The sequence below is a fragment of the Entelurus aequoreus genome, linkage group LG12, assembly GCF_033978785.1.
Source record: "Entelurus aequoreus isolate RoL-2023_Sb linkage group LG12, RoL_Eaeq_v1.1, whole genome shotgun sequence".
NCBI classification, from domain to species: Eukaryota; Metazoa; Chordata; class Actinopteri; order Syngnathiformes; family Syngnathidae; genus Entelurus; species Entelurus aequoreus.
In genome coordinates, this window is record NC_084742.1 from 47,919,325 (window position 1) to 47,934,869 (window position 15,545).

The 15,545-nt window shown below is 38.8% G+C and overlaps 1 protein-coding gene across 6 annotated transcripts in view; it reads left to right on the forward strand.

Moving 5' to 3' along the window:
- LOC133662289 (protein Dok-7-like) overlaps positions 1-15,545 on the forward strand; it is a 102,645-nt gene that overhangs the window by 72,919 nt on the left and 14,181 nt on the right. Inside the window, exon 11 of one of the 6 annotated variants that reach the window (XM_062066165.1) lies at positions 4,726-5,346. The exons of the other annotated variants lie outside the window; for them this stretch is intronic. Coding sequence (XP_061922149.1) covers positions 4,726-4,748 — 23 coding nt within the window. The 3' untranslated portion in view covers positions 4,749-5,346. Of the gene's footprint in view, positions 1-4,725; positions 5,347-15,545 lie in introns of those variants that run through there. 6 annotated transcript variants of the gene reach the window in all.

The following is a 15,545-nucleotide window of genomic DNA, read 5'->3' on the forward strand; positions in this document are numbered from 1 at the left end:
TTGTGACTTGACTTGAGACTTTCCAGTCTTGACTTTGGACTTGACTCGGGACTTGCCTGTCTTGACTCGGGACTTGACTCGAGACTTGAGGGCAAAGACTTGAGACTTACTTGTGACTTGCAAAGCAATGACTTGGTCCCACCTCTGGTACCTGTTCTGAAGAAGAACACTGGCAAAGCCAGTATATGTGTGGACTTGAAACAGCTAAACGATTCAGTCAAAAGAAAGCGTTATATCTTGCCTACCTCGGATGAGATCACTGCCAAGCTCAGTGGAGCAACGGTGTTCTCCTCTCTTGATGCTGCGAGTGGGTTCTGGCAGATCCCGTGCACTCAGACAGCTGCAAGCTAACAACTTTTATTACACCGTTTGGTAGATACTGTTTTAAGAGATTACCATTCGGGAACACCAGTGCACCGGAAATCTTCCAGCGAAAAATGCTGGAGACACTGCAAGGGCTGGAAGGTGTTGAAGTTTTTAAGGACGACATCCTGGTCTATGGGACCTTGATGGAACAGCATGACATTAGACTCGAAAAGGTACTTCAACGCGTTGAATCAGCAGGCCTGAAGCTCAATAAAGACAAATGCACCCTCAGACAAAGACAACTACGTTTTTTGGGACACCTCATCGATCAGTCAGGGGTCAGACCCGACCCTGACAAAGTTGAGGCCATTCGACATCTGGCCCCACCAAGAAATGTCCAGGAGCTAAAAATAGTTCTGGGCATGGTGAACTACCTGGGGAGGTATGTTCCTAGTCTATCCACAATAGGTCAACCATTATACGAGCTTTTGAAAAACAGGAACATCTGGACCTGGAGCTACACACAGCAGGCAGCATTTGAGCACATTAAAGAGATGCTGACCACAGCACCAGTCCTTTCAGCCCACAGCTGTGTCCGCCGACGCCAGTAGTTACGGCCTGGGGGGCGTACTGCTCCAACTCCATGGAGAGGAGTGGAAGCCAGTAGCCTACTGCTCCAGACGTCTCACTGAAGCCGAAACACGTTACGCCCAGATTGAGAAAGAGTGTCTGGCTGGTGTATGGGCCTGTGAAAAATTTGACAAGTATGTTTGCGGCTTGGATCAGTTCAGGCTTGAGACCGATCACAAACCATTAGTACAGCTTGTCAACAATAGAAGTCTGGACTATGTTCCTTTAAGATGTCAGCGGTTACTGATGAGACTGACACCTGAGGTACAAACCAGTAGCAGAATATGTGCCAGGAAAAACTTTTGTAGTTGCCGATGCCCTGTCTCGTAGCTCACAAACACACACAAAAGGAGAGACTGACACTCAGGATGATGTGGCATGCTACGTAGCCACAGTGATGCAGGGCATCCCAGCATCTCCAACCAGAATGGAGAGCATCAGGACAGCAACAATGGCCGACAGCGAGCTACAGGCTGTCATCAAGCTAATCAATCAATCAATCAATCAGCTTTATTGTCCATTCTTACATGTACAAGACACATAAGAACTGAAATTACATTTTCGGCACAATCCCGCTAAGAGCAGACATACGTTACAGGGAGACAAGACGGGACCGCCAACGGATCAGCCTCACTTAGGCGCTCCTTAAAAAGGTGGGAAAAAGGTGACATTGGGAAAGGGGGGAAGTAAAAAAAAATATCAGTCTGAGGCTGGACCCTCAGGAATGGTCCAGACTGAGTCCGAGGAAAAAAACCTCACATAGCATGGCACACATAAACAAGGTACATTTAATCACAACAACTCGCAACAGAGTCATCCAACAGGACCTTGGAGGCCAGCAGCTGCTGTTGAGCGCTGCTCAGCCCCCACAACCCCGGAGGAATAAAGCAGTGGTGAAGGCGTTGATTTGGGGAGGGGTATGTGCGTGCATGTATGCCCAATTAACTTGGGTGAGATGTTGGATTGTCTTTATGGGCCGAGGCCGGCCCCAAGAGTTCAAGAGTTCAAGAGTCCGACCCAGGTGCTTTTGAAAAAAAGGGAAAGGTCAAAAGCGTCCATCTTTGAGGAGTCCTCGGGGGAGTGTTTTCAAACAGCCTGTTCCTCAAGGCCATTCGAGGGAGTCAAATCGTAGATTAAGATGTTGTTTTTTCTTCGAGCAGTCAAAACAATGACATTCCTGCTCTATATGCTGGCTCTGACAATTCCAATGTATTCTTTCTGTAACATCACCAAGATGGAATCTACCTTGCGATTCAAATCAGCAATCGCTCCAGTCTGTGTAACATTTGTGTAACAGTTATGTAGCTTCTGTAATCAGGTTAGAATAGCCAGAACACATTGCTAATGTCCCACCGTGTGCCAGAGACTTTTTGAAATTGAAAAATGAACTATCAGAAGCTGATGGCTTGGTCACACGAGGAAACAGGATGTTATTCCAAAGTCATTAAGAGCAGATATTTTGCAGAAAATACACGATTGGACATCAAGGGCTCACAAAGTGCAGAGAAAGGGCCAAAACATCAGTACTCTCTTTAGGACTTAAGAACATTGTAGAGTCGTGCAGGACCTGTCAGGAGCAGAAGCGAGCTCAGCAGAAGGAGCCACTCACACCACTGAGAGTGGTGGGATGATTTCCAATCACTGTGTGCCACCGTTACAGAGGTTAGCTGCCCAAATCCAAATGAGCTGACAACCCCAACACAAACACCAGGACATGTTTTGACCAGGTCTGGCCGTGTCAGTAAGCCAGCCGCTAAACTGGACTTTTAGAGTCTGGCCGTGTCAGTAAGCCAGCCGCTAAACTGGACTTTTAGAGAAAAGTGTTTTGGCTGTTTCACATTGGACAATGGGGTGACTACAGAGAGAAAAAAATCACCTACGGCCTTTTGGGGGTGGGGGGGTAGAGGAAGAGAGATGACACAATCATGTTCACTTTGAGAATGCACATTGAGTTATGTTTACGGAACATTTGTGTAACAGTTATGTAGCTTCTGTAAATTTTGATAAGAGTAATTGCTTCCTGTGTTATTGTAACAAAGGAAGTACACTTTGAGTTATTTGCAACTTAGACCTATTTTTACAGATTTGAATTTGTTACATAGCCCACTTGCGGTTTGAAAGTACTGGACAATGATGTGGCATTTCAATTGAGCTATTATTACCTGTTAAGATACACTTTGCAGTTATTTGATACAACTTGAAAAGGAGGGAGAAGTCACATATGCATGTACAGTAGATGGCAGTATTGCCCTGTTTAAGAGTGTCACAACATTGCTGTTTACGGCAGACGACGTGCTTTACGGTAGACAAAAATGTGACTGCGGTTGTTGTGTGTTACCGCGCTGGGAGGATGTTAATGAAAACTGCCTACAATAAACCCACATAAGAAACCAAGAACTCGCCCTCGATCATTCTACAGGCGGAAAGTGATAATCGATAAAAAAATTTTAAAAACAAGCAAACCGTACGGTAAAAAAAATAAAAAATAAAAATCCGCGTCCACACCAAACATTACCAAGCTTTCAAAAATTTTAATAAATCCATTAGTGTGTGTGTGTCCAATCCTTTAACTAGGACACACACATCTATACCTTTGGCCATTCTAAACCAGTAATTTCCAGGAGTTATCTCAGCCTCTCAGAAGCTTCAGTTTTACTAATGTTTTCCAATGTTGTAAAATGTGTAGAATAAATATTATATTTCAACATTTCTGTCAATGAAGATTTGCGTCAGCCTGTGACACTACAGTCATTTTGACAGTAGGCTGATATAGCTGATACACACACTTAGGCTTTTAATTTTTTTGCAGCTCCAGACATGTTTTTTATTTTTGGTCCAATATGGTTTTTTCAACATTTTGGGTTGCCGACCTCTGACCTAGAGCATATACCGTGCAATCAGAGGCGCCGAAAAGGGGGGTAAAGGAGACGGATTCTAGGGGCCCATGATGGAGGGGGGCCCAGAGAGGCCCCTAATGATGATGAAATTATAATGTTGCCGCTGTGTTGGGGGCCCTGTAAAGATTCTTTTCATGGGGCCCAAAATCCCTAGCGGCGCCCCTGCGTGCAATATACAGTACAAAGGTTTGTTTAGATTTACAAGGTGAAACTAATGCAACATGATATATTTCAAACCTTCTCTTGATATAATGTTGATGTTTATTGCTTACAGTTTATGAAAACCTTAAATTGAAAATCTCAGAAAATGTAGTATTTAAAAAAACAAAAAACTAAGGTGGCAGAGGGGTTAGTGCATCTGCCTCACAATACGAAGGTCCTGAGTAGTCCTGAGTTCAATCCCGGGCTCGGGATCTTTCTGTGTGGAGTTTGCATGTTCTCCCCGTGACTGCGTGGGTTCCCTCCGGGTTCTCCGGCTTCCTCCCACCTCCAAAGACATGCACTTGGGGATAGGTTGATTAGCAACATTAAAATTGGCCCTAGTGTGTGAATGTGAGTGTGAATGTTGTCTGTCTATCTGTGTTGGCCCTGGCGAGTTGTCCAGGGTGTACCCCGCCTACCGCCCGAATGCAGCTGAGATACGCTCCAGCGAACCCCCGCGACCCCAAAAGGGACAAGCGGTAGAAAATGGATGGATGGATGGATGGAAAAAACTAAGCCATGACCATCAAAGTTGTATTTAAATAGAGGCTTGTAATGAGTTAAATATCACATGAATGTGATATTAACTCACATTTGAAGTTGAATTGCTGACATGAATGGACTTCTACACGATATTCTAATTGTATGCGTTTCACCTGTATAATATGACTGAGAGAAAATGTTGTTGCAGGAAAACATGCAACTTTTTTCTGACTACTATTGAACATTCACCTACCGAAGGAGCATCTATATGGCAAATTGTTGCAAGCTCAGTGGCATTCGTCGTTCCTGGTCGAGTGGTACTCTTCACTGCCGTGGTGAAATCTCGTGGCAGATGTGAACTGGAGCCATAACTGCCCGCCTCCAAACCAGTCAGGATATGTCTCCTCATGCTCATCTAAATGAGAAGGCATTCATTTCAATTTAACAGGCAATAGCGCTAACATTATCGGCGGTATTTGTACCTGTTGAATTTATGCAGATGACTGCTGTTGCCTGGGATGAAATCGCCGCGGTTCAAAAACGCAACATTCATTGTATGCCATATGTTCAAATGTTTCAGCATATTCATCCTCCCCTTGATGAAATAGCAACCTTGGAATTATTAAAAGTAGCGCTGTTGCTGTCTGTTTTAGTAAAATGTCGGCAAACTTCTGTGCGCTTTTTCCGTACGGGAACACGGCATGTTGCTGATGTTACTACACGTGTTGCGTAATGACGTCATTCCCACCCGGAAGAACCGTTAAGAGAACCACTGGACGAAATGGCAAGCAATTCCAAGGAATTGACACACTGGGAACTGGTTCTGAACAAGTTTTCTATTCCCATCCCGAGCTAAGTGTAAGATGTAGCGTATACAGAGTCATTTCAAACTACTAGTTTTTCACATAATAAAAGCAAAACTTGTTTTGAATTTGTATTCATTGGTCTCTTTAAAAAAAAAAAAAAAAGGGGGGTAAATCGTAAAAAATCGTAAATAAAATTTTTTGTGAAAAAATCTGAGATTTGATTTTTAGGCCATATCGCCCAGGCCTAGGGCAAGATACTGAGAGCAGACATGGTAAAGCTAGATTAGAACACAGAGAATATCTGAGAAGTTTGCAGAAAATATGGAAAGTCTGCAAACTCTAAATAACGCGAAAAGGTAAGAGAGATGGTGGTAAATCTCTTAAAATAGCAAACAGAAATGTGTCCAGAGGTGAAGATTTTCTGGGAGGAAAATATTGCAGTGAATCAAGATAACATCTTTATGGAATATCATGGATGAAATGGATCAGGATAAACGAATGGATGATATCATTGTGACAGTGCACCGAATTAAACCAAGACCCTACGCGAAAGCTGTAAATAATGGAGGAGAACCAGATGAAATGGATGTTGCCTCAGCAGAACAGCAAGTGGTCAACTTTCTGCAATCAAAATACATTTAAGTCGACATTATTACCATCGAAACATGCCTCCCATTGAATGTAAGAAACACCACCACCACTCCGGCCATACTCGTGAAACTCATTAACAGGAAATGTAAAATGTCACTGCTGTAACAGGGAAAGAAGCTGATACAAGTGGTACAAATGGGTACAAATGAGCACCTCGCCAAACGTAGTGCTGAAATCAGCAAGAAAGTGCACGACTTGAGAAAGCAGGGAAAAATTCAGGGAACTTGGAGCGCCAACTGTAAATATCTATAGCAAGCTTGAGAAAGCAGGGAAAAAATGGTCCAGAAGAAAGAGTATTTGTTGTCCATGACATCAAGGACCTGGAAAAATATTAAAGTTGACACTGCTTCCACAACGACGACGATAATGGAGTGACGGAAAACAAACACCTAAATTCAACACTCCTATGTTTCAAGGGACCACTAAACAAGAAGACCTGGATTCAGAAGCACATCCGCCTACACTTATAGAGATTAGTGAAACAACATCAAAGATTGTTGAACAAGAAAATATGGAACTCAAAAAGTTCTGCAACAAAGTCCATAAATGTCAGGATTTGAAGAATGACATAGATCCAGATACAAATGTTTTCTCCCACATCAGTAACAATTGTTATACAGATGAATAATATTTTTTTTAAAAGTACCAATGACTAGGTGTGGTGAAATTACTCTCTGCATTTGACCCATCCCCTTTTTCATAATACAGTAGCAACATTAAATTTGATAACAAATTGCCAATTGTTCATTTCAGCAGCAGAAGCTTGTACGCAAATTACAACAACATGAAGCACTTTTAGAACAATTCAACAAACCCTTCACAGTGATCGCTGTCACAGAAACATGGATTGATGATAAAATAAAGTAGGACATTTTGATCTGGAAGGATATGAACTAAATTACATGAAAAGAACCAACAAGAATGGAGGAAGAGTAGGGGGGCACGTGATGAAAAACCTAAACTACAAAGTGATAAAAACATGTCATTTGCTATTGATAACATCTTAGAATGTATAACCATTGAAATATGTGATGAAAAAAATGAAACCATATTCGTCAGTTGTATTTATAGATCACCTAAATCAAGTGTTAAAAGGTTTGACAACCGGATTAAGGCAAATCCTATGGACATGAGTCAAAAAATAATTTTCTTATGTGGTGACTTTACCCTTGATATTGAGCCCTCATAAGCAAAAGTCAATTGATGATTTATTTGATATTGTATAACACAAAGAACTACGGATGCAGAAAATAAGTACAGAAAGTATAAAAACAAGTTATAACTACAATACTACGAACACGTAAGAAAGAATACTACTGCCAATTGTGTAGACAGGAACAAAAACAATATGAGAGTAGTAGGGCTGGGCGATATGGCCTTTTATTAATGTCTCAATATTTTTAAGCCATGTCACGATACACGATATATATCTCGATATTTTGCCTTAGCCTTGAATTAACACCTGATGCATATAATCACAGCAGTATGATGATTGTGTCTACATTAAAACATTCTTGTTCATACTGCATTAATATATGCTAATTTTAAACTTTCATGCAGAGAGGGAAACCACAATTAAGAAAATTTACCTATACTGTATTTATTAAACAGTTATTAAGCAGTGGCACAAACATTCATGTAATTTCAAAACAGAAAGTGCAAGATTGTCAGAAATTTTAAAACAAGCTATTAGTGCACTTTTGTGCATGATGTCACTAAGATGACATATCAAAACAACACTAAATTAAATTGCACTTTTTGTACAGAACGCAACTACAATAGTTTAAAACAAAAAGTGCACTTTTGTGCATAGATGTCACACAAGATATTTCAATAACTGTCAAATAAAAATGAGCTGCATAATATGAAATCAAATGGTTTATGTCCTTCGCTATGTGGTAGGTTCTTGCGGACGTTATCTCCTACTGTTGTTGACTAATTTTTTCATATGGTGTTGCTTCGGCATTTTGTTGGTCTGGCACCAAACAGAGATGTTGACGTGCAGAGTTTCAAGCGCTCTTCATTCTCTAGCGGGTGAATTTTCAAATGATGCTACAAATTAATCTTACCCATGCTGCTACCTCTCTGCTCAGCGAGGGCGTATGACGCGACAGTATGTGACGTATGTAAGAAGGTGCGCTTGTTTTAAGTCTCTGTGAGAAGGAGAGACAAGCAAGAGTGAAAAAAGCCTGTAGTGCAGGGGTCACCAACCTTTTTGAAACCAAGGGCTACTTCTTGGGTACTGATTAATGCGAAGGGCTACCAGTTAGATACACACTTAAATAAATTGCCAGAAGTAGCCAATTTGCTCAATTTACCTTTAACTCTGTTATTATTAATAATTAATGATATTTATCTTTGTGGAAACACTGATCATCTTAATGATTTCTCACAATAAATATATATAGAAACAGATAAATATCAATATGCAACACTTTATTTTTATATTTTCTCTAAGTGCACATTTTTCAAATTGAACATTTTCAAATGATGACTTCTAAGACAGTCTTGTGAAATCACAATATCCCATTTTTAACTAGCTAGCCACTAACATTTTTTAACAAATCATGAATTACTTTGCACCATGTTTGTACAAATAATAACTCATGTAAAATACAAAAGTAAACTCTCAAATTTTTAAATCATGTCACACTTTGAACTGGACACCAAATCTGTTATCTGTTTCTTTGTCAGTTAGTGGGAAGCCTGGCATTGCATGCTGTTAACTAGTGTGTTGTACTCTGGTGTGTAACTTGACACTGCAACTCTGAGTGAGTCTTGCAGATGTGCATCAGTGAGGCGTGTTCTGTGTTTGTTCTTGATGAAGTTCATGTCAGAAAAGGCTGATTCACAAAGATAAGATTTTTCCTCATTGTTTGCGGAACCTTCTAAATCTTTTGGACATATTTTCACAGCAATCTGGCCTCAAGCTTAATTATGATAAATGTAAAATGTTAAGGATCGGAAATCTAAAGGGAACGTCCTTTCGAATGGAATGCAAAGTGCCTTTTTTGTGGACAGATGGACCAGTTAACATACTTGGTGTTGTTGTCCCAGAGAATCTGGAAGATCTAGGCTCAGTAAATTATGATAATCGACTAAGAAAGCTGGACAAAATTATGCAATTATGGAAAGGGAAATCCCTAACCTTGTATGGTAAAATGTCTATTGCCAACTCGTTAATTATTCCTCAATTTATTTATTTGTTTTTGTCATTACCAGCTCCATCACAAAACTTTTTTAAGATTTATGAGCGGAGGGTCTTCGATTTTGTCTGGAACGGCAAACCAGAAAAGATTAAAATAAAGATTTTGTACAAAGAGTATGAATATGGGGGCCTGAAACTTCTCAACCTTGAAGCTATGTGTCTGTCTTTAAAAGCATCAATTGTTCCAAAGATGTATTTAAACATTGAGTGGTACACAAATGTCCTTTTGGACAAAAAACATGTACTGTATCAATAGAAATTGTATCCTTTTTTACAAGTGATCCCCTCCCAGAGAGTCTGCTGGGAAACATGGCGGGGTTCATAAAGGAAACAATCCACTCATAGTGGTGTTTTCAATTTTATGTGCCAGAAAAAAGAGACGATATTTTGCAGCAGTTAATATGAATGAACTCTAATATTGTAATAGATGGAAAGCCTTTCTTTTGGAAAAATATGTTTGAAAGAGGAATCATTTTTGTCAATGATATTATCAATGAGAATGGTAAAATTATGAAGTATGATGAATTTAGAGCTACGTATGGTGATGCTTGCTCAAGCTTTTCATTTTATCAACTAACTGGAGGAATTGGGAAAAGATGGAAACAAATAATTAATTATGGAACTACTAAATAATTAGTTTGTAAACCTCTAACAAGAAATTCTAGTTGGCAAAAAGGAACTAAAATAAATAGAAAAATATATATTTTTTTATTTAATAAAGAAATCTTTGAAGGCTGCCTCATACAACACAAATGGAAAATGGGAGGACTTTTTTGACTGCCCGTTGCCATGGGATGCCATATTCAAACTAATCTATAAAACCACTATAGATGTGCAAAATCGTTATTTTCAAATTAAAATTATTTATAACTTCTTACCCACAGGGAAAATGTTAAAATTATGGAATATGACAGAGTCAGATGATTGCCGATTTTGTTGTCAGGAGCCTGAATCCACCATGCATTTGTTTTGGTATTGTCATATTGTGTCTTTATTTTGGGTGGAAGTTGAAAAAATGTGTTTAAGGATTGGTTTGTTTATGAAGCTTAATGTGGTTTTTGTTATTTTAGGAGAGTTCATTGACAATCATGATTTAGTCAATTTAATTATAGTACTCTGTAAAATGTTTATTTTTAAGGCCAAAAACAGATATTCACTTAGTATTACTTTCTTTAAAACATTTATTCAGTATTTTCTAATTTTAGAAAGTTACATGGTTGAAAACGATAATGATGCCAAAAAACATTAAAAAAAAGATGAGAAGTCCTCAAAGGCTTGTTTTGAAAGTATAATTATGTTTATAGATTATATGATATCTGTTGTTGTGTTCCCTAATTTGAGTGACCTGGACATAATCTGGACTGTACATAAATGCTTATTTTGAAAATGTAATTTTGTTTATAAATTATATGCAATCTGTTGTGTTCCCTAATTTTTTTCTGTGTACATGAATGAAGGTGTGTGTTGCTGAGTCCGACTTGGACATTATCTGGACTGGGCCTGGTTTAAAAAAAACCTTTAAACAAATCTAATTTCATTGACAACCTGGTCTGTTGAAGATAAGGCCCTTTTTAAAAAAATAAAATAAAATAAGATAAATAAATAAAAAACATTTTCTTGGATAAAAAAGAAAGTAAAACAATATAAAAATAATTACATAAAAAATAGTAATTAATGAAAATGTTAGTGGACCAGCAGCCTATACAATCACGTGTGCTTCAGGGACTGTGTCCCTTGCAGATGTGTTGTCTATGTTGTGGGAACCAGAATATTGGTAGCAGAAAGAAATAACCCCTTTTGTGTGAGTGGGTGTGGATGAGTGTGCATGGGGGAGGTTGTTTGGGTTGATGCACTGATTGAAAGTGTATCTTGTGTTTTTTCTATGTAGATTTAATTTTTTTTAAAAAAAAAGAAATTTTTTTTTTTTTTTTTTTTTTTTTTTTTTAGAACAGGCCCGCGGGCGACTCATCTGGTCCTTACGGGCGACCTGGTGCCCGCGGGCACCGCGTTGGTGACCCCTGGTTTAGTGTAATGCCCACAGCTAAAAGCAACTGCGTGAGAACGTATACTCGAATATCACGATAAAGTCGTTTTCTATATCGCACAGATACAAACCTGCGATATATCGAGTATATCGATATATCGCCCAGCCCTATATGAGGGCAACCTTAATAGCATTTTTAAACAATCGCACTAAAATGGATTACACCCTATACTTCTCAGACGGAAACATAAAAAATGACAACATGAAGGAAGTAGTGAAAGCTTCAATAATTACTTTGTAAATATAAGACCAGAATTGGACGAAAAAATTCCAGACCCAGTTTCAACTGAGAACTTCAATGACAACATAAATAGAAATCCCAACTCAATGTTTCTCACAAACGTGATGCAAGAGAAAATGGTTAAAATCGTGAATAAATGCTAAATCCAAGACCTCATATGATTGTAATGGAATTGGTATGGAAACAATAAAAAAGGTTATTGAAGCAATCTCAGGACCATTAATGTCGCTGCATAATATGAAATCAAATGGTTTATTTCCTTCGCTAAACAGGCCAATTCCCAAACAAAATGAAAATGGTTAAAGTTGTACTAATTTATAAGACTGGAGACAAACATCAATTTACAAATTATACCTGTTTCTTTACTTCCACAATTTTCTAAGATTATTGAAAAACCTTTAAATAAGATTAGATTATTACATAAACAAATATTCTGAGCTAATTGTTCAACATCAATGGCATTTAGCGAAATAACGGAATAGATTACCAATGCATAGATGGTAAACAATGTGCAACGGCAGTGTTTAAGAATTTAACTAAGGCATTACACACAATTAATTGTAATATTTTAATCAAATAATTTGAAGCAGTATGGCATCAAAGGGTGGGTCTTAAACTGGGTAAGAAGCTACTTAACCAACAAGAAGCAATATGTGAAGCTAGGCAAACACACAACGCTACAACGCTAATTATAATGTGTGCATACCCCAAGGATCAATACTGGGACCAAAATTGTTCAATCTTTATATAAATGACTTTGGTAAAGTTACAGAAGACTAAAAGTTATTATTATTATATGCAAACGATACAACTGTTTGCTTCAGGAGAGAACACACAGAAGCTAATACAAATACTGACAGAAGAAATGAATAAAGAGATGGTTTGACAAAAACAGACTATTCTTGAACCTCAGTAAAACTAAAAATATACAACTTAAGGTGGCAAGAAATACATCAATAATGAATAAAGCAAAACATGTATTTGACAAAAAAAAATCACTCCGTGTTCTCTACTGTTCGCTAGTGTTACCATATCTGAGTTATTGTGTAGAAATATCGGGTAACTAATTACAAAAGTACGCTTCATTCACTAACTGTTACTTACAAAAGGGGTCAGTGAGAATAATACATAATGTTGGATATAGAGAACATTTACATTCAATATTTATTGAATCAAAAATATTGAAATTCAAGGATATAGTGAAAATGCAAACAGCCAAAATTGTGCACAAAGCAAACTATATCAACCTGCTACCCAAGAATGTACAACAATTCAACAAAAGAGGATACATATAACTAGAGATGTTCGATTATATCGGCCTGCCGATAAATGCTTTAAAATGATCGGTATCTGTTTCAAAAAGTAAAATTAATGACTTTTTAAAACGCAGCTGTACGGTAAAACACGGACGTAGGGCATACTTGCCAACCCTCCTGATTTTCCTGGGAGACTCCCGAATTTCAGTGCCTCTCCCGGGGCAACCATTCTCCCGATTTCCACCCGGACAACAGTATTGGGGGCGTGCCTTAAAGGCACTGCCTTTAGCGTCCTCTACAACCTGTCGTCACATCTGCTTTTCCTCCATACAAACAGCGTGCCAGCCCAGTCACATAATATATGCGGCTTTTACACACACATAAGTGAATGCAAGGCATTGTTGATCAACAGCCATACAGGTCACACTGAGGGTGATAGTATAAACAACTTTAACACTGTTACTTAACACTGAACCCACACCAAACAAGAATGACAAACACATTTCGGGAGAACATCCGCACCGTAACAACATAAACACAACAGAACAAATACCCAGAACCCCTTGCAGCACTAACTCTTCCGGTACGCTACAATATACACCCCCCCACCCCCGACCTCAACCCCGCCGCAGACCCCCCCAAGTATGCATTAGTATACTCTGGACTGAAGCTGTATGCCTTCATTGTTTTTGTAGCTGTTTTGAGGCAGTGCCATGTTGGCACTTTTTTCCATAACTGGAGTTGAAGTTGTTCTCTTATTTTGGAAAACCTTGTTTTTGATTGATTGATTGAAACTTGTCTTAGTAGATTGCACAGTACAGATTCCGCACAATTGACCACTAAATAGTAACACCCAAATACGTTTTTCAACTTGTTTAAGTCGGGGTCCACGTTAATCAATTCGTGGTAAAGTTACATTGTTTAATGCATCCAGCGGGGCATCACAACAAAATTAGGCATAATGTGTTAATTCCATGACTGTATGGACCGGTTGATGTCGGAATCGGTAATTAACAGTTGGACAATATCGGAATATCGGCAAAAAAGCCATTATCGGACATCTCTCTACATATAACCTTAGAGAAAAATCTAATTTAAAACATGTATATGCACATAAGACCTTTAGTATATCAGTATGTGGAATTGTTTTTTTTTAAATTATTGAACTGTGTTTAAAGGCCTACTGAAACCCACTACTACGACCACACTGTCTGATAGTTTATACATCAATGATGAAATCTTAACATTGCAACACATGCCAATACGGCCGGGTTATCTTATAAAGTGCAATTTTAAATTTCCCGTGAAACTTCCGGTTGAAAACGTCTATGTATGATGACGTATGCGTGTGACGTCAATGGTTGAAACGGAAGTATTCGGACACCATTGTATCCAATACAAAAAGCTCGGTTTTCATCGCAAAATTCCACAGTATTCTGGACATCTGTGTTGGTGAATCTTTTGCAATTTGTTTAATGAACAATGAAGACTGCAAAGAAGAAAGCTGTAGGTGGGATCTGTGTATTAGCGGCTGGCTGCAGCAACACAACCAGGAGGACTTTGACTTGGATAGCAGACACGCTATCCGACGCTAGCTGCCGACCGCATCGATGATCGGGTGAAGTCCTTCGTCACTCTGTCAATCGCTGGAACGCAGGTGATCACGGGTGTTGATGAGCAGATGAGTGCTGGCTGGCGTAGGTGGATAGCTAATGTTTTTAGCATAGCTCTGTGAGGTCCCGTAGCTAAGTTAGCTTCAATGGCGTCGTTAGCAACAGCATTGTTAAGCTTCGCCAGGCTGGAAAGCATTAACCGTGTAGTTACAGGTCCATGGTTTAATAGTATAGTTGATTTTCTGTTTATCCTTCCACTCAGGGGTTTATTTCTTTTGTTTCTATCTGCAGTTAAGCCCGATGCTATCACGTTAGCTCCGTAGCTAAAGTGCTTCGCCGATGTATTGTCGTGGAGATAAAAGTCAATGTGAATGTCCATTTCGCGTTCTCGACTCTCATTTTCAAGAGGATATAGTATCCGAGGTGGTTTGAAATACAAATCCGTGATCCACAATAGAAAAAGGAGAAAGTGTGGAATCCAATGAACCCTTGTACCTAAGTTACGGTCAGAGCGAAAAAAGATACGTCCTGCACTGCACTCTAGTCCTTCACTCTCACGTTCCTCATCCACAAATCTTTCATCCTCGCTCAAATTAATCAATAATTCATCGCTTTCTGGGTCCGAATCGCTCTCGCTGATGGTGTAAACAATGGGGAAATGTGAGGACCCTTTCAACCTGTGACGTCATGCTACAGGCAAGGCTTTTTTTTATCAGCGACCAAAAGTTGCGAACTTTATCGTCGATGTTCTCTACTAAATCCTTTCAGCAAAAGCAATATCGCGAAATAATCAAGTATGACACATAGAATGGATCTGCTATTCCCGTTTAAATAAAAAAAATTCATTTCAGTAGGCCTTTAAGAAGCTGTTCAAACTCAAAGTCAATCTATTGAAAATGAGATCATCCTATTCATCTCGCAACTTACTTTGATATACATCTTTTTTCAGAATTGTATTATTTATATATATATATATATATATATATATATATATATATATATATATATATATATATATATATAGTATTATTTAAGTAAGTTGTGTACAAATTGATAACAGGAAGTGAACAAAAGTGTTAGTAATTGCGATGAAATGGAAATGTTGAAAAGAGAAACTGGAAATTGTGAGGTGATGTGCGGTCACAAACCAACCTCCCAGAGACAGTTCTGTTAGGGTTCAAACGCAGCAGCGTTGCTTAGTGATGGGTC